This window comes from Dendrobates tinctorius, unplaced genomic scaffold, assembly GCF_039654945.1.
Source record: "Dendrobates tinctorius isolate UK_male_01 unplaced genomic scaffold, ASM3965494v1 ptg000079l, whole genome shotgun sequence".
Classification (NCBI taxonomy): Eukaryota; Metazoa; Chordata; class Amphibia; order Anura; family Dendrobatidae; genus Dendrobates; species Dendrobates tinctorius.
The window spans coordinates 17025373-17044912 of NW_027361747.1; the positions used below are offsets into that span (position 1 = coordinate 17025373).

At 41.0% G+C, this 19540-nt stretch overlaps 1 protein-coding gene across 3 annotated transcripts in view; it reads right to left on the reverse strand.

The window, feature by feature from the left end:
* CLOCK (clock circadian regulator) overlaps window positions 1-19540 on the reverse strand; it is a 127873-nt gene that overhangs the window by 25533 nt on the left and 82800 nt on the right. For all 3 annotated transcript variants that reach the window (XM_073583560.1, XM_073583558.1, XM_073583559.1), the window contains exons 11-13: window positions 11434-11516; window positions 9614-9720; window positions 1518-1665 (exon numbers count right to left, since the gene is read on the reverse strand). In XM_073583560.1, the coding sequence (XP_073439661.1) occupies window positions 1518-1665; window positions 9614-9720; window positions 11434-11516 (338 nt within the window). The remainder of the gene's footprint in view (window positions 1-1517; window positions 1666-9613; window positions 9721-11433; window positions 11517-19540) is intronic.

Consider the following 19540-nt stretch of genomic DNA (forward strand, 5'->3'; position numbering starts at 1 on the left):
ACACAAAAGAAAATCTACCCGGTAAAAAGTTATTACGATTGTAATAACCTTAAGAATTAGCTCAAAAGGATTTTATAATGTGAACAGCACAAAAAAAACAATAAAAATCATGCCAAAGAGGGTATAATTTGTAATTATTTGCTTTAACAAAAAATCGTGTATAACATTATGCTATCATTTATATATGTTCCTAAATAGTTCAGAAACAAAATAGGCAGAAAAAATAACTAAAAAAGACTGGTTATTGGTGGTTCAGGGGTTACGAGGGGCTGCTGATAAGGCTTTGGCTTTGTGATTTTTTTTTTTGTTTCTATGGCAACGATTCACAGCAAATGAGAGCAGAGAAGTGATAAAATTCTTGTTTCTGCAATAAAAGTCTGCGAAAGCTATGGTGATATGTCTCAGACATTGGGGGATCAATGCCCTTCATATTCTACAGTTAAGAACTGGGTTGCCAAATTTAAAACGGGCTATTTCAACACCAACGATGAGGAACGTCCTGGACGACCGAGAGTGGTTGTTGTTCCGGAGATCGTCAATTCTGCGCACAACCTCATACTGGAGAATCAACGAATTTCAGATAAACCAATAGCAGACATCATGGGGATTTCCCATGAACGTGTTTGTGTAATTATCCATGAAAATTTGGACATGAAGAACCTATCTGTAAAGTGATTTCCCAAATGTTTGACAACAGATCAGAAAGGCATGTGAGTGAAAACTTCCTGGTCCATTTGTCAGCATTTCCAGACCCCAAAAGAACTTCCTGGACTGACTGGTCACTATGGACGAGACCTGGATTTATTTGTATGACTCTGAAAGCAAGGAGCAGTCAAAAGAGTGGAGGAACAGTGGTTCTCCTCATCCAAAGAAGTTCAGGGTGTAAAAATCAGTCACTATGGTGATGGCGTCTGTGTTCTGGGATAAGGAGGGCGTGCGGCTAGTGGACTACCTTCAAAAGGGTTCCACCATCAATGCAATGCATTACAGTGAACTTTTGAACCAATTGAAGGCAGTTCTGAAGGCCAAAAGGCACGGCAAGCTGTCCAAAGGAATCTTATTCTTGCAAAACAACGCCTCCGCTCACACTGCACAAGCGACCAAGGCAAAACTGGCGGAGCTGGGCTTCCAGCTGGTTGACTACCCACCTTATTCACCAGATCTAGCTCCCTCCGACTGGTTTCCAAACCTGAAGAAACACCTCCAGGGTACCAAATTTCTCACAATTTCTGATGCCCTTTGTTACTGATGCCTGGTTTCAGTCACAACCAAAATCCTTCTTTTTGAAAGGCTTTCAGAACTTGGAATGCCGATGTAAGAAGTGTGTTGAAATCAGTGGAGAGTATGTGGAATAAATGTAAAGTTTCATCTTCCTATCTCGTTTCTTTCTGGGTAAAGCCAAAGACTTATCAGCAGCCCCTCGTATTAGTAACAGTGCAATAATGCCCTATGCTATGTATATCAAACATATACAGACATAACACTCCTGAATTATGACCGATACTCGCAGATCTTACCTTACGACAGTGTGTGTGCACACTATGAACTCGGGTCTGGAGTTCCACTGATGGTAGGTGATATAATAGCGAGTTTGCAACCAAATCCACTGTTGCCCCTTTGTCAAGAATCTATAGTAACAAGACTTGCCTTTTCCATACTGCATTACTATAATAAAAAGGGGGTAAAAAAAACAATATAATACTAGAGATTCCGACACCTTCCCTTGAGATAGCGAAACGCGCGTCAGGGCAGTGTAGGACGTTCCGTCGCCATACACCATGGATAAGTTGCGGATCCTATTATTGATTTGCGACTAGTAGTGGTCTATATTACATATATGGGTATTTGTGCACTATGATTTACTTGACTGTCCTTGATGAAATTTATGAAATCAGCATAATTTGCAGTTTGCATTACATTGAACACTTTTAAAGTTAGCATATCTATCCTCTCTTTTACTCCTCGGAGTTTCTACATGCACTGAATGTTTTCATAGGCTTTAAATTTCAGAACCTTGAGCTAGTTCACACTAGTCACTCATCACCTAGGTACATTATTTTAATAGTTGGTGATTTTTGTCCAATGGAGGATAATTTTGATGGGTAGGAACACCCCATCATACTTGTTGTTCCTCTTTTTTTCCCCTCACCTTTTATTCTATTCCTGTGGTTCATGGCTACTCCATTTTTCTGTCTTTATTTGCAATTGATAAGCAAGGTACAGAAGTATGTAGGAACAGACACACAGGGGCATTGCCCATAGTGATAATAATCACATGGCATGAAGGGTTTTTTTTTTGCAGCTCTCCATAAAGAACAGCGAAATCTGCTGCACTTTCCTAAGCCCAAAAAAAAAAAAGAATGTGTAATCACACACACTGCCCCAATAGAGGTAAATAGGACATTCTTGCCTTCTGTCCAGTGAATGGAGCTGTATGACAACTAACGTTAACATTTAACATATATGCTGGAAAATATGGCTAAGGCTAGTTTCACACTTGCTTTTTTTTGCAGCGCGTTTTTCCTGCAAAAAAACGCATTGAAAAAACGCATACAAAAGCATACAACTGCTGCGTTTTTTTCAAGCATTTTTATGAGCATGCATGAAAAAAACGCAGCGTTTTTATGCGTTTGTATGCGTTTTTAGTGCGTTTTTACCGCGTTTGCGTTTTTTTCCAACATTAGGTGGCCCCTCACACTAACCCAAACCATGACTTTACTAACCCTAACCCTGACCCTAACCCTAACCCTGACCCTAACCCTGACCCTAACCCTTAACCAAATCATACTTAACCCTAACCCAAACCCTAAGCCCTAACCCTAACCCTGACCCTAACCCTGACCCTAATCCTTAACAAAACCATACTTAACCCTAACCCTGACCCTAACCCTTAACCAAACCATACTTAACCCTAATCCTGACCCTAACCCTGACCCTAACACTTAACAAAACCATACTTAACCCTAACCCTGACCCTAACCCTAACCCTGACCCTTAACCAAACCATACTTAACCCTAACCCTGACCCTAACCCTGACCCTAACCCTTAACCAAACCATACTTAACCCTAATCCTGACCCTAACCCTGACCCTAACCCTTAACAAAACCATACTTAACCCTAACCCTGACCCTAACCCTAACCCTGACCCTTAACCAAACCATACTTAACCCTAATCCTGACCCTAACCCTGACCCTAACACTTAACAAAACCATACTTAACCCTAACCCTGACCCTAACCCTGACCCTAACCCTTAACCAAACCATACTTAACCCTAATCCTGACCCTAACCCTGACCCTAACCCTTAACAATACCATACTTAACCCTAACCCTAACCCTGACCCTAACCCTTAACCAAACCATACTTAACCCTAATCCTGACCCTAACCCTGACCCTAACCCTTAACCAAACCATACTTAACCCTAACCCTGACCCAAACCCTAACCCTGACCCTAACCCTAACCCTAAACCCCCTTAACTAACCCTAACTCTAACCCAAACCCCTAAATTCCATGGTTAAAAAAAAAAACGCATATGCAAAAAAACGCATACATGAGCATGCCAGTGCGCACATATGCGCATCCATAGGCTATAATGGCCATTTTTAGCGCGAAACGTGCGCATATGTGCGCATGCGCTTTTTTGCAGGGCCAAAAAATGCAACATGCTGCGTCTGGAAAATACAAACGCACACCCCAAAAAAACGCAGCGCATGAAAATCGCATACATGCGCTTACAAGCGCGCAGGTATGCGCACCCATGTTAAATATAGGGGAAAAACGCATGCGCACATATGCGTTTTTTTCCAGCGCTAAAAAACGCAAATGTGAAACCAGCCTAAGAGGCAGTGTGCACTGAGCCTTACGCATTAACCTCTCCTAGAACTGGTGATTTCTTCAGTTTTGCTCTTTCATTTTTTATTCCTCTGCCAAGAGCCATTTTTAGAAAGTTATATATAAATATAGTTTATATTTAGAAAACAGAGAAGGATAATGGCAGCTCCCCGTTGAAGTTTATAGGAATCCAGCGTACATGGAACCACGAGCCGACCACTCATGTGTAGCAATTGCAGGAAAAAGAAGTAATGTTCCAGCTTCTGGTAAAATTTTCGAAGTACGGTAATCTTTACTCCATCAAAAAAAAATATATATATAGTGGACAGGAACAGGAGCAAGAGACATGTTTCAAGCTTACTTGAAAATGATCAAACACCAATCTTAAATACACAGGTGCAATTAAATACACAGGTGCAATTAAACACAAATGAGAAATAATTAGCAAATTAAAGCTAACACACTGTGAAAAAAAGGGAAAGGAAGGAAATACAAAAAGGTGAATAAATGTTAAAATCCAAAGAGATAATAAAATGAAAACAGAGGAATAAGCGATAAATGGGATAAAGTGAAAACAAGAAAATATGCAAACTCTCAATAATGATAAGCTATTTCATTTCTCAGATTCAATCCCAAAGGGGAACGAGTACCCAAGTTAAAAATCCAGAATGCGTCCCTCATCATTAAGCGTCTCCGCTTATCGCCACTTCGAGCCAATCTAATCATTTTCTCAAAACCAAAAACCTTGAGAGATTGCCTCTATGTATGTCAATAAAGTGTTTAGATGCAGAGGATACACCGTATATACTCGTGTATAAGCTGACCTGAGTATAAGCGGAGGCCCCTAATTTTGCCACAAAAAACTGGGAAAACTTATTGACTCGAGTATAAGCCAAGGGTGGAAAATGCAGCAGCTACTGGTAAATTTCAAAAATAAAAATAGATACTAATAAAAGTAAAATGGTGGCCCCAATAAGATGCTCCATATTAAAATATGCCCCATATAATGCTGCACAAAGGTTAATGGTGGCCCCATAAGATGCTCCATCTAATGCTGCACAAAGGTTAATGGTGGCCCCATAAGATTCTCCATAATAATATATGCCCCATATAATGCTGCTGCGATTTAAAAAAAAATATGACATACTCGCCTCTCCTTGCTGCTCCTCAACGTCGCTGGCTCTGCAGTGACTGTTCAGGCAGAGGGCGCGTACTAAACCCGTCATCACGCCCTGTTATTTGAACGTCACAGCCAGAGGACCTGGGAGACTGAGCGCAGCGGTTGAACGGGGACAGGTGAATATGGCATGGCTCACCCTCCGCCAGTCCTACTCACCCTTCTGGCGTCTGCATATCCGGCTCTGCTACATCTCAGTCCTCACGTCTGCATCTCCCTTCCTGTCTTCTTCCTGTGCTGGTCACATGGTACCGCTCATTAAAGTCATGAATATAAGGCTCCACCCCTATGGGAGTGGAGACACGTCCATATTCATGACTTTAATGAGTGGTACCATGTGAGCAGCACAGGAAGAAGACAGGAAGGGAGATGCAGACCCCGGGACTGAGATGTAGCAGAGCTGGATATGCAGACGCCAGGAGGGTGAGAATTATGTCTCCTGCTCCCCGTCCCCTGCCAGCTTTCTGGGTATATGACTTGTGTATGAGCCGAGAGGGTCTTTTTCAGCCCTAAAAAGGGGCTGAAAAACTCGGCTTATACACGAGTATATACGGTACCTATTATGATTAATAATATCATTAATCAGTAATATCATTAATATGTTCGGTAATACGAACCTTTAGTTTGCGAGGCGTACATCCAATGTACAGCTCATTACAGGCTGTACGTTCAATGGCATAAACAACGTGATCGGTGTTACAATTAATGAATTGCTTAATGCTAAAGCTCTGACTGTTGTCAGAATTAGAAAAGGAAGAGCACTCTCACGCAAAGCTGCAGGTTCTGCAGCGCCGGGCTCCACAACGGAAAAAGCCTTTAAAATTAAGCCAGGTACCTGCAGATTTGGATCTTGGAAAAAAAGCTGGGAGAAAGTCCATTTGCCAGTGAAGGTTCTTTTTTGACAAGTACAGAACATCCAGATTTGAGAATGGAAGAAAAAACATCATCCTCAAACAGTAAAGCCAAGTGACTTAGTACAATCTGATTATTGCTAAAGAATTGTGGGCTGTTTACTGGGTGGAAAAAAACTGGTTTGAGTGTGTGATATTGTGATTAGGTTCCTTGAGAACAAGCAATGAAGATCTGTTTTTTTTTTTTTTTTTTTTTTTAAATCACAAATGGATTGTTGGATTGTGCTCTTTTCAGTACATGGGGGGGGGGGGGGGGGGGTATCCCCGTTTGGCAAATCTGTAATTTAATTGACTGCTTTGAAAACTGCAGTCAGTGGGGTTACTACAATTTCTTTTGATACGAATGTGTTCACCAGTGGGAACTGCTTTAGCTGCATGTTTGGGCTGACTACTCCTATGGTGCATGATGGTATTGCCTGAAAGTGGTTTTCTAAAAATGGAGGAGACAACAAATTCATCCACCACCCCAGTTAGCTCCAAATCCAGAAATGTGATCCTGGAAGGATCACGGTTGATGGTAAATTGAAGGTTAAATTCATTTGAATTTATGTATTTGCCAAAGAGTGGTATGGCAGACACATCGCCACCCCAAATAAGAAGTGTATCATCAATGTATCTGCCATACCAATCAATGGACTCCAAAAATGGATTACCTGGAGAATACAAAAATAATTCCTCCCAATAAGACGTCATCAGATTTGCTAATGAAGGGGAGAATTTCACCCCCATCGACACTCCTCGATGTTGTAAATAGTAGGAGCCATCAAATAAGTAGTTATGAGACATGAGAAATGAAGTGACTTAAGTTATATAAATTTGAAGGGTTGGATTATAGTTACTGTATTTATGGAGATGAAAAGTCAATGCTTCCAATGGTGTGTGTTGTGGGATGGAAGTGTACACAGAAATTACATTACATGTTATCGAACAGAATTTTGAAAATATCATTAGAGTTTTTGATATCTCCAGGAGAACATTGGGCTAAAGGCTGTAAAAGAGTATCAAACCAATCACGAAAAAATTATTTTGCAGAGCCAATTCCATTTATAATGGGCCGCATGGGAGGTGGATTAGTTTCCTTATGTACTTTGGGCAATGCATGTAAAATGGGGGTAACTGGGTGTTTTACAATAAGGTAATCAGTCTGTTTTTTCATAAGAACCCTGAAAGCAAAACCTTCATCAAATCAACAGTATGTTGTTAGTAATTGGAAGTGGGATCCGATAACAATTTGTAATAAGTGGAACGATCCTCCAAAATACTGTTGAGTTGAGTTGCATAAAGTACCTTGTCCATTATAACCACCACACTCCCTTGTCAGACATTTTAAATATAATATCTTCCATAAGAGACAATTCAGATTTCAAGGACAGGGAGAGGTTGTGTCCCGCCAAATTCTTGTTATGGGTTACATCATAAAGACTTTTTAATTCCTTGTCCACTGTGTCCTGAAATCTATCCATGCAGCCTGTACAGGACTGAACTGGGTTAAAAAAAAAAAAAAAAAAAAAAAAGGATTTTTAGTAATGAATGCAGGTGCTGAAAGAGTATCCTGATAATGTAATGGTTAGACTTGTTCTTTAAAATTAAAGCAGCGATAACGGTTGGAAATAATATTTTCAGGTAAATCATCACTTGAAACATCAAACCAAAAATGTCTTTTGATTGTCAAAGTACATAGAAAACGATTAACATCACAAATTGTTGCAAATAAATAAGAATTTTGGTCAGGGATGAAATTAAGACCATAAGAAAGTAATGTCATTTGTTCTGGTGAGAATGTTCGTGATGGTAAGTTCAATACGTTGTGTTCTGGACTTAAAGTTGGAGAGGCCTCCGTTGGCGGGTAACCATACCTTGCGGTTTTCCTATGTTTCCTTCCGCCCCGTCTCGTGGATTTCTTAAAAAAACATTCCTGTCCTTAGAATTAACAAATTGTTTAAAACGGGAGTGTGCCCTTGTAAAAAGATTTTAAATCTAACAACAGTCAGAGCTTTAGCATTAAGCAATTCATTAACTGTAACACCGATGACGTTGTTTATGCCACTGAATGTGCAGCCTGTAATGAGCTGTACATTGGATGTACGTCTCGCAAATTAAAAGTTCGTATTAACGAACATATTAATGATATTACTGGTAATAATCATACAATAGGCATATATCCTCTGCATCCAAACACTTTATTGACATACAAGAGGCACTCTCTCATCTCTCAAGGTTTTTGGTTTTGAGACAATTACTAGACCGGCTCGAGGTGGTGACACGCAGAGATACCTAATGGTGAGGGAGGTGTTCTGGATTTTTAACTTGGGCACTCGTTCCCCTTTGGGATTGAATCTGAGAATCGAAAAAGCTTTTCATTATTGAGATTTTGTATATTTTCTTATGTTGTCACATCCCATTTATCTCTTATTCCTTTGTTTTCGTTTTATTATCTATTTGGATTTTAACATTTATTCACCTTTTTGTATTTGCTCCCTTTCCCTTTTTTTCCTTTCATAGTGTGTTAGTTTTAATCAGCTAATTATTTCTCGTGTCTTGTTTAATTGCACCTGTGTATTTAAGACCGGTGTTTGGTCATTTTCAAGTAAGCTTGATTAAGAACAAATGTGTACGAAACGCGTCGCTTGCTCCTGTTCCTGTCCAACATACATATATATATATAAAAAAAATATGTATGTGTGTATTATATATATATATACACATACACACACATACATATTTTTTTTTTAATTGTTTTTTGATGGAATAAAGATTACTCTGAAAATTTTACCAGAAACTGGAACATTTCTTCTTTCTCCTGCAGTTTATATTTACCTGTGAACATAGATGTATGAGGGCTTCATTTTGACGGGACAAAGCTTTAGTTTTGAATAACGCAATTCATTTTTATCATATAGAGTAATGTAATGTGGTTAAAAAAAGAATTCAAGTTGGGTGCAATAGTGAAGAAGACAAAACACAATTCTGCGTTTATTTTTTGGATTTTGATTTCAGTGTTTATTTTGTGGTTGAAATGACCTGGATACAAGATTCCCAGTACTACAGTTTGTATTGTGACTGATCTTATCCTATGAAGCCCAGACAGAAGCTGGTCTTCATAAAAGGACTAAGATGGCAATCATGGAGGGTGTTCTGCAGGTCCCCAGCTGCCATTGAAAACCATTGGCTTTCTGCATTCACATCTAAGCAGCATTTAAATGGTTAAAACAGAGGTGATTAAAGTGAACTAGCTCTGGTCATTGTGGTTACAGGCAGATCCAGGCTGTATGATACAGCTGACATCTCCTCGGTATGTAGAGGGCTCAGCTCCTCATTCTGGTCCAGCTCGCTAAGGAGTTAAACGGTATTTCCCATTTCATCCATTTATTATGGAGACCAGAATTGATGTGCTTATGCACTGGCTAAAAGGGGCCAAAGTTACAGAAGCAACCTAGCAGCCAGTGCTTTGCCATTCCCATAGCGATGTACGCTAACAGGAGTTAAGGACACCGCGCAGCACGGCAGGTTACGGTACTTGCACAAGCCCCGAGTAACAAAAACCTGCTCGCCTGTTCCCAGAGTAATCCCCTCCTGCAGCTGGTGCATACATATTCATGAACAGTGGAAATAAGAAAACCCTTTTAAACAAGGTCATTAACTCCTACAATAATCGTAAAATGCTCTAAAAATAGTACTAAACCACTTACAATGCTCATGGCATTTTGCAAGGTTCTCCAAGTCGTCCACGTGATAGTAATCATAGCCTGAAGTGCCGAGAACCTCAAACGGCAAATATCCGATTATTGGAGGAGCCCTAGAATACAAAGAAAGTAGACATCAGCTAAGTGTATTGAAAAAATACATACATAAAATATATATATTACATATACATACAAATATATATCCTTTGGCAAACAGCTTGTAAATTGTGTATGCGCAAGATGTTATTCTTGCAGCAGGGAGGAAGTAAAGGACTTCAGTAAGTCAAATCTCCTCTCTGCCCTATACTGTACAGAGTAAACTGTGCAGCTGAAAGGTGATTGAAGCTAATAAACAGCATGGAAGACTCCTTATTCTAAAAGCATATTGTGTATTATACGCCAAGATGTTTTCAAGCGGCTTAGCAGAGGTAAGTAATGGTTCAAAAATAATAAAATTATAGCCATTACTCTCATTTACATGGTATGCATCATAAAATAAAAAAAAGTTTTCAATTGCATCTGACATTTATCATTCATAGATATTGAATGGCTCAGTCACATGGCAAAAGCTATTTAAAAAGAAAAAAAATGATTAAAAAAAAAATTACCTTATACCAAACATCAGCTTAGAAATGCAGTGGGAGTTGGATTAGGTATAACAGTCATGAATAATAAAAAGCACAAAAGACTAAGGATTCTAAATATGGAGATTAGTAGAAAGGTTGTGCAATTAAATAAAATGACTTTGAAGGGGGGATAGTTTTATAAGGGACCCTGACAGCCAATCCACGAACAGCAAGCATCAAACACTGGAAGCATGATTTCAGCCAGGTACGTTTGCCAATGACTGACAGGTCTCTTGCCATACACTCATGCACGTAGGCAAAGACCTGTTGCTCCAGGATAGTGGGTGAGGAGAAGCTGCCAGGGACTAGCCTCCCATGAGGTTCAGCCCCTGGAAGGTTATAAAGTACGTTTTTCGCTGAAACAACGTATCTTTTCAAAGAACTACATTATGGTTGAACCCATGCAGCCAGCATCTGATACAAGAAGAATGTCATGGCAGCCAGCGTCTGATACAAGAACGTTATTGCTGAACCCATGCAGCCAGCATCTGATGCAAAAAGAACGTCATGGTTGAACCCATGCAGCCAGCATCTGATGCAAAAAGAACGTCGTCATGGTTGAACCCATGCAGCCAGCATCTGATGCAAGAAGAACGTCATGGTTGAACCCATGCAGCCAGCATCAGATACAAGAAGAACATCATGGTTGAACCCATGCAGCCAGCATCAGATACAAGAAGAACGTCATGGTTGAACCCATGCAGCCAGCATCAGATACAAGAAGAACGTCATGGTTGAACCCATGCAGCCAGCATCAGATACAAGAAGAACGTCATGGTTGAACCCATGCAGCCAGCATCAGATACAAGAACGACGTCATGGTTGAACCCATGCAGCCAGCATCAGATACAAGAAGAACGTCATGGTTTAACCCATGCAGCCAGCGTCTCCTACAAGAAGAATGTCATGGTTGAACTCATGCAGCCAACGTCTGCTACAAGAAGAATGTCATGGTTGAACCCATGCTGTCAGCATCAGATACAAGATCATCATGGTTAAACCCATGCAGCCAGCGTCTGAAACAAGAAGAACATCATGGTTGAACCCATGCAGCCAGCGTCTGATATATGGCGCCTGTGGACCAGGAAGCATGTATCAGCTGACAGGTTCCCTTTTATTATGGAGAGCTGCCTAGCAGTAAACTAAGAAGAGATACTCATCCTACACAAAAACCACTCACAGGCTTCATGATCTACCTACCTGTGGTCTAAGAAGAGGAACTTCCATTCCAAGCTGTGCCTAGATGTGAACTCCTCATTAGGCTCCTCCACAGTGCACATTTCCTGGCATCAGGGACAGAAAACAGCACTGTAACAATCTGCATCAATAAACCATCAAACACAGGACATACTGTACTTTTTTTTTTCAATGCACTGAACACAAAACAACTTTCCAAATCACAAATCTTTGGCTTCTGCATGTATTTGGAGCAAAGAATCACCATGGTACCAGACTGCAAAGAAAATTAGTATGATCCTGCAGCTATTCTCTCTTCCATCTGTCCCCTACTTCATACACACAAACATGGTAGATTAGACATAAGTTGAAGATGGATATAAGGTAATATGTCTGCAGGATTGGGTTATTATATTGTGTCTCCTGTTAAGGCTCCTTTCACACATGAGTTTTTTGCCATCAGTCACATTCTGTCGAATTTTGAAAAGAACGGATCCGGCGATTGATGCCGCTGGATCAGTTTTCTTCTCATAGACTTGTATTAGCGACTGATGGCCACACGTTTCATCCATCGTTCGACGGATCCGTCGGAAATTCTTTGTCCGGCGGCCAGAGACGACAGACATAGGAACATTTTTTGTCTACGTCGAAAAATCGGACAGCGACAAATCCGTCACTGTCCAATTTTTGCTAGAATGGAAGCCTATGGGCGGCTGTCGCTGTCCGACAAATGACGGAATCCGGTGTCAGACTCGTGTTTTGTTTTTTTGTTTTTTTAACTGCGCATGCTCCAACACGGGTGTGCGCGGGCTATGTGTGTGTGCATGTGTGGAGGGGGGTCTGCGGGTGGGTCTACGGGGCTCTGTGCGGGGGTGTGCTTGTGTGTGCAGGCATCGTCCGATGGGATTACAAGTCACCGGAGTTCACCTGTCACTTTGCGGCATTAAAATGTTCTCACGCTGTAGTGCCGTAAAGCGAGAGGCTTATCTCCAATGACACATTGCCACAGAGTTATCTCCGGTCAGTGTGTCATCGGAGGCCTATAGAGAGGTCACATCTGCTGATGTGACAGCTCTATAGGGGAGATCGTCGTGGGACAATCGTTATTAATGGGATTACGTTGGACAGGGAGTATATTGTTGGTTTGTTTGTTTATTTTTTTGCAGGTGATCGATGGCTTCGACTGGATAGGCGTACAATAAAAATTTTGAAAAAAAGGTGTCATGTTTTATCTCATTAAAATACTTTTTTCTTATGTGTGTGTGTTTTTTAACCCTTTATTAATATAAGATTAATAATGGAGAGGCGTCTTATTGACGCCTCTCCATTATTAACCAGGCTTAATGTCACCTTACAATTGCAAGGTGACATTAACCCCTTATTACCCCATATGCCACCACTACACCGCAGTGGGAAGAGAGGGGTTAAGTGCCCCTTCCTAGGCTATGAATATCAGCCTGCAACTGTCTGCGTAGCCTTTCTGGCTATAAAATATAGGAGAACCTGTTATGAATGGGTCACCGAGGAGGATAGCAGGCCCAAGCTAATCCACAGAAAACCAGAGAGGTAGGTAACTATGCGGATTGCAGACCCCTAATCCTATCCACACAACTAGCAGTAGCCGTGGAGCGTACCTACGATGATCCTAGAGGCCTCGGCACAGCCGGAGAGCTAACTAAGCCTAAAGCAAGAAAGGGGAAATCTAAACTGCCCCAGAGCAGACCCCAAAGTAATAGATAGCCCCAAAACATATATTGTCGGTCAGACAAGATGAAAACACAAACGCAGGTAGGGAAATAGACTGAGCAAATGATGGGGCCCACACTGACTAGACAGGACAGGAAAGGAAAGACACTGTCTGCAATCACGCAAAAAACCCTGAAAAAGTCCAACACGTCTGATGCACAAAAACACTGAAGTTGCACGACTTTGCCCCCATTATATCAGCACTCTGGTATATTCTGAAAGCAAAGCAAAAAGAGACCAATATAACAGGGGACAAAACAAAGTGGCACAAGCTGATGACACAAAGCTAGGAGGGATAGCTAATACTAGAGAAGAGAGAGAGAGGATTCAAAAAGATTTAAATAAACTGGAGAAGTGGGCAGCAACAAACAGAATGGTTTTTAACAGGGAGAAATGCAAAGTACTACATCTGGGCAATAAAAATGGAAAAAGCATATATAGAATGGGAGGAATAGGGCTAAGTGACAGCACATGTGAAAAAGACTTGGGTATACTAATAGATCACAGACTGAATATGAGTCCACAGTGTGATGCAGCAGCAAAAAAGGCAAATGCAATTCTAGGATGTATTAACAGAAGCATACAGTCTAGATCACGTGAAGTCATTATTTCCCTCTACTCCTCTTTGGTCAGACCTCATCTGGAATATTGTGTCCAGTTTTGGGCACCACATTTTAAAAAAGACATCAACAAACTGGAGCAAGTTCAGAAAAGAGCGACCAGAATGGTGACCGGTCTGCAAACCCTGTCTTATGAGGAAAGGTTGCAGGATTTGGGAATGTTTAGTTTGCAAAAGAGAAGACTGAGAGGAGACTTAATAGCTGTCTACAAATATCTAAAGGGCTGTCACATTGTAGAAGGATCAACTTTATTCTCATTTGCACAAGGAAAGACTAGAAGCAGTGGGATGAAACTGAATGGGAGGAGACACAGATTAGATATTAGAAAAAACTTTTTGACAGTTAGAGTGATCAATGAGTGGAACAGGCTGCCACGAGAAGTGGTGAGTTCTCCTTCAATGGAAGTCTTCAAACAGAGGCTGGACAGACATCTGACTGGGATGATTTAGCGAATCCTGCTTTGAGCAGGGGGTTGGACCAGATGGCCCAGGAGGTCCCTTCCAACTCTACGATTCTATGATTCTATGATTTTAAGCAGTAACATATGGACGGTGATTCAGCACAGCCCCTGCCGGAGCTGGCTGACCTGCACAAAGCAGAGATAGACAAAACCAGATCAAATGCAAAAAGAAAAGCAAATGAACCACTTAGCTGAATCATGCAGGGACAGAGCAGGAGACATCAGACCTCTGAAGGCAAAGGAAGAAAAACACCAGCAGGGATAGAAGGAGTCGGCTGTCTTAAATCCCAATCTGAAACCCCAGATCTCCAATCGTCATCCTCATTATCAGGTGGCAAGCCTCTGTCAATTAGATCAGCTACACTACCTCCAGTAACCACCAGAGGGAGCCCAGAAAGAGAACTCGCAACCCCTCTGTCAATCTGACCAGCTCCACTACCTTCAGTAATAACCAGAGGGAGGCCAGAAAGAGAATTCACAACAGGGATCCCACATCATTTTTTTTGGGGGGTACCCCTATTTTAATAGCCAGTAAAGGCTATGCAGACAGCTGCGAGCTGATATTCATAGCCTGGGAAGGGGACATGTGTATTACCCCCTTCCCAGGCTACAAATATTGGCCCCCAGATGTCGGCTTTCCCCGTCTGGTGCAGAAAATTGTGCGGGAGCCCACGCCATTTTTTTCCGTTTTTTTTAAAAATAAAACATATTGTTCATTAATAAACATTGGCCTTGCTATTATTTATCTATCTATCTATATCTATCCATAGATATATCCATAGATATGTCTATATATTCTATCTATCCCATATTTATCTATCTATAGATCTGTCTGTGGGAGTTTTAAAAAACGGATCCTTCGAAAAACGGAAGAATCGGATGAAAAAACGGATGCGCCCGTCGCATCAGTTTTTCACAATCTGCGACGGATCCGTCGACCAGACGGATTGTGACTGACGTAAAAAAACTGATGTGTGAAAGGGGCCTAATGATGACATAATTTTTGGAAAGAAAACAAGAGTCACATTTTTTACACAATGCTTAATTTTGTCCATTTTGTAATTATTTTTTTTACACCAACTTGAAATGAAGCAATATAAGCTGGAGGCACTTGCATAGTGAAGCGACAGACTAACTAATTTATGACACAACAGTGACTGAGTACATTCTGACTTCGACATCTTACTCCATGATGATTATGTTTTTTCATACTATGCATCATTGCAATTACAACAAATTCCAAGTTTATACAGTTTTTTTTGTTTTAAAAATTTTCTTATTTAAATAAATGTTTTTGAAGATATGTTAATCTAATATTGTACAAATATTAGGGCACTTCCAGGGCATACAATTCACACCCTTGTAATAGGGGCACAAGGCGGTGATGGGCTTACAGTAAGATAGCCCACCCCTTCTGTAAAACAACTTAGATGCTGAGGTCACTATGGATGGTGCCATTTAAAGGGAACCTGTCAGCAGGACTGTGCTCAGTAACCTACACACAGTGTCAGGTCAACGCAGTTATACTGATTACAATGATACATTGGTTAATGAAATCCGTCTTGTGGTTGTTGTTTAACCCCTTCACCCCCAAGGGTGGTTTGCACGTTCATGACCGGGCCAATTTTAACAATTCTGACCACTGTACCTTTATGAGGTCATAACTCTGGAACGCTTCCATGGATCCCGGTGATTCTGACATTGTTTTCTCGTGACATATTGTACTTCATGTTAGTGGTAAAATTTCATTCAAATAACTTGCGTTTATTTGTGAGAGAAACGGAAATTTGGCGAAAATTTTGAAAATTTCGCAATTTTCCAACTTTGAATTTTTATGCCCTTAAATCACAGAGATACGGCACACAAAAAACTTGATAACTAACATTTCCCACATGTTTACTTTACATCAGCACAATTTTGGAACCAAAATTTTTTTTTGTTAGGAAGTTATAAGGGTTAAAAGTTGACCAGCGATTTCTCATTTTTACAACACCATTTTATTTTTAGGACCACATCACATTTGAAGCCACTTTGAGGGGTCTATATGATAGAAAATACCCAAAAGTGACACCATTCTAAAAACTGCACCCCTTAAAGTGCTCAAAACCACATTCAAGAAGTTTATTAACCCTTTAGGTGCGTCACAGGAATTTTTTTGAATATTTAAAAAAAAATGAACATCTAACTTTTTTTCATAAAAAAAATACTTCAGGTTCAATTTTTTTTATTTTACCAAGGGTAACAGGAGAAATTGGACTGCAAAAGTTATTGTGCAATTTGTCCTGAGTACGCAGATACCTGATATGTGGGGGGGAACCACTGTTTCGGTGCATGGCAGAGCTCAGAATGGAAGGAGCGCCGTTTGACTTTTTCAATGCAAAATTGGCTGGAATTCAGATTGGACGCCATGTCAAGTTTGGAGAGTCCCTGATGTACCTAAACAGTGGAAACCCCCTACAAGTGACCCCATTTTGGAAACTAGACCCCCCAAGGAACTTATCTAGATATGTGGTGAGAACTTTGAACCCACAAGGGCTTTACAGAAGTTTATAACGTACAGTGGTACAATTAAAAAATCATATTTTTTCCACAAAAATGATCTTTTCACCCTCAATTCTTATTTTTCCAAGGGTAACAGGACCGTAAAAGTTATTGTGCAATTTGTCCTGAGTACGCTGATACCCCACATGTGGGGGTAAACCACTATTTGGGCGCATGGCAGAGCTCGGAAGGGAAGCAGCGCCATTTGACGCTTTTGGCTGGAATTGAGATCGGACACCATGTCGCGTTTGGAAAACTCATGATGTACCAAAACAGTGGAAACCCCCCACAAATGACACCATTTTGGAAACGAGACCCCCTAAGGAACTTATCTAGATGTGTGGTGAGCACTTTGACCCCCCCAGTGCTTCACAGAAGTTTATAATGCCCGGGCGTGAAAATAAAAAATTCGTATTTTTTCCACAAACATGATCTTTTAGTCACCATTTTTTTATTTTCCCAAGGGTACCAGGAGAAATTGGACCCCAAAAGTTGTTGTCCAATTTGTCCTGAGTATGCTGATACCCCATATGTGGGAGAAAACTACTGTATGGGCACACGTCGGGGCTCGGAAGGGAAGTAGTGACGTTTTGGAATGCAGACTTTGATGGAATGGTCTGCGGGTGTCATGTTGCCTTTGGAGAGCCCCTAATGTACCTAAACAGTGGAAACCCCCCACAAATGACACCATTTTGTAAACTAGACCCCCCAAGGAACTTATCTAGATGTGTGGTGAGCACTTTGAACCCCCCAGTGCTTCACAGAAGTTTATAACGCCCGGGCGTGAAAATAAAAAATTCGTATTTTTTCCACAAACATGATCTTTTAGTCACCATTTTTTTATTTTCCCAAGGGTAACAGGAGAAATTGGACCCCCAAAAGTTGTTGTCCAATTTGGCCTGAGTACGCTGACACCCCATATGTGGGAGAAAACTACTGTATGGACACACGTCGGGGCTCGGAAGGGAAGCAGTGACGTTTTGGAATGCAGACTTTGATGGAATGGTCTGCGGGTGTCATGTGCGTTTGGAGAGCCCCTGATGTACCTAAACTATTGAAACTCCCCACAAGTGACCCCATTTTGGACACTAGACCCCCCACGGAACTTATCTAGATGTGTGGTGAGCACTTTGAACCCCCAAGTGCTTCACAGAAGTTTATAACACTCGGACGTGAAAATAAAAAAATCATTTTTTTCCACAAAAATAATTTTTTATTTTCTTAAGGGTAACAGGAGAAATTGGACCCCAAAAATTGTTTTGCAATTTGTCCTGAGCAGGTTGATACCCTACATGTGGGGTAAAACACTGTTTGGGCGCATGGCAGAGCTTGGAAGGGAAGGAGCAACATTTGACTTTTTCAACTCAGAATTGGCTGGAATTGAGATCAGACGCCATGTTGCATTTGGAGAGCCCCTGATGTGCCCAAACAGTGGAAACCCCCCAATTATAACTCCAACCCTAACCCCAACACACCCCTAACCCTAATATGAGCCCTAACCCTAGCCCTAACCCAGCCCTAACCCTAACCGGAAAATGGAGATAAATACTTTTCCCTAACTAAGGGGGTGATGACGGGGGTTTGATTTACTATTTATGGCGGTTTTTATATTTGGCAGCTGTCGCACGCTAAAAGACGCTTTTTATTGTAAAAATAGTTTTTGCATCACCACATATTGAGAGCTATAATTTTTCCGTATTTTGACCCACCGAGTCATGTGAGGTCTTATTTTTTGCGGGACGAGTTGACGTTTTTATTGGTACCATTTTCGGGCACGTGACATTTTTTGATCGCTTTTTATTCCTATTTTTGGGACACAGAATGAACAAAAACCAGCGTTTCATGAATTTCTTTTGGGGGGGTGCGTTTACACCGTTCCGCATGCGGTAAAATCGATAAAGCAGTTTTATTCTTCGGGTCAGTACGGTTACAGCGATACCTCATTTATGTCATTTTTTTATGTTTTTGTCGGTTTTATGCAATGTAAACTATTTTATATAAAAAATAATTATTTTTGCATCGCTTTATTCTGCGAGCTATAACTTTTTTATTTTTTCGCTGATGATGCTGTGTGGTGGCTTGTTTTTTGCGGGACAAGATGATGTTTTCAGCGGTACCATGGATATTTATATGCGTCTTTTTGATCGCGCGTTATTACACTTTTTGTTTGGCGGTATGATAATAAATCATTATTTTTTGCTTCGTTTTTTATTTTTATTTTTTAAGGGGTTCGCTAAAGGGGTTAACTAATGGGACAGTTTTATAGGGCGGGTCATTACGGACGCGGCGATACCTAATATGTGTACTTTTATTGTTTTTTTTTTTTATTATTTCCAAAAAATGGATTTATTGGGGGAATATTTTTTTTTTTTTTTCTAATTTATTTGGCGATTTTTTTTTTTTAATTATTTTAACACTTATTTTTTTTACTTTATTAAATAGTCCCAGGTGGGACATCACTGTCCTGTGACAGATCGCTGATCTGTCACATCACAGATCACTGTGACAGATCAGCGATCTGACAGGCACTGTAGAATGCTTCCTCATGCCTGCGCTTTGCAGGCACTGAGGAAGCCATTTCCTCAGGCCCCCGAAGGCCCCCGTCGCCATCTTGGATTCGGGGGCCTGGAGGAAAGGAGCCCCCCGCAGCAGCGCTGCACATTGCGCTGCCGTGGGGGGCTCAGGGAAGCACGGAGGGAGCCCCCTCCCTGCCGATGCTTTCCTTTAACCCCCGGTACACCGCGATCATGTTTGATCGCCGTGT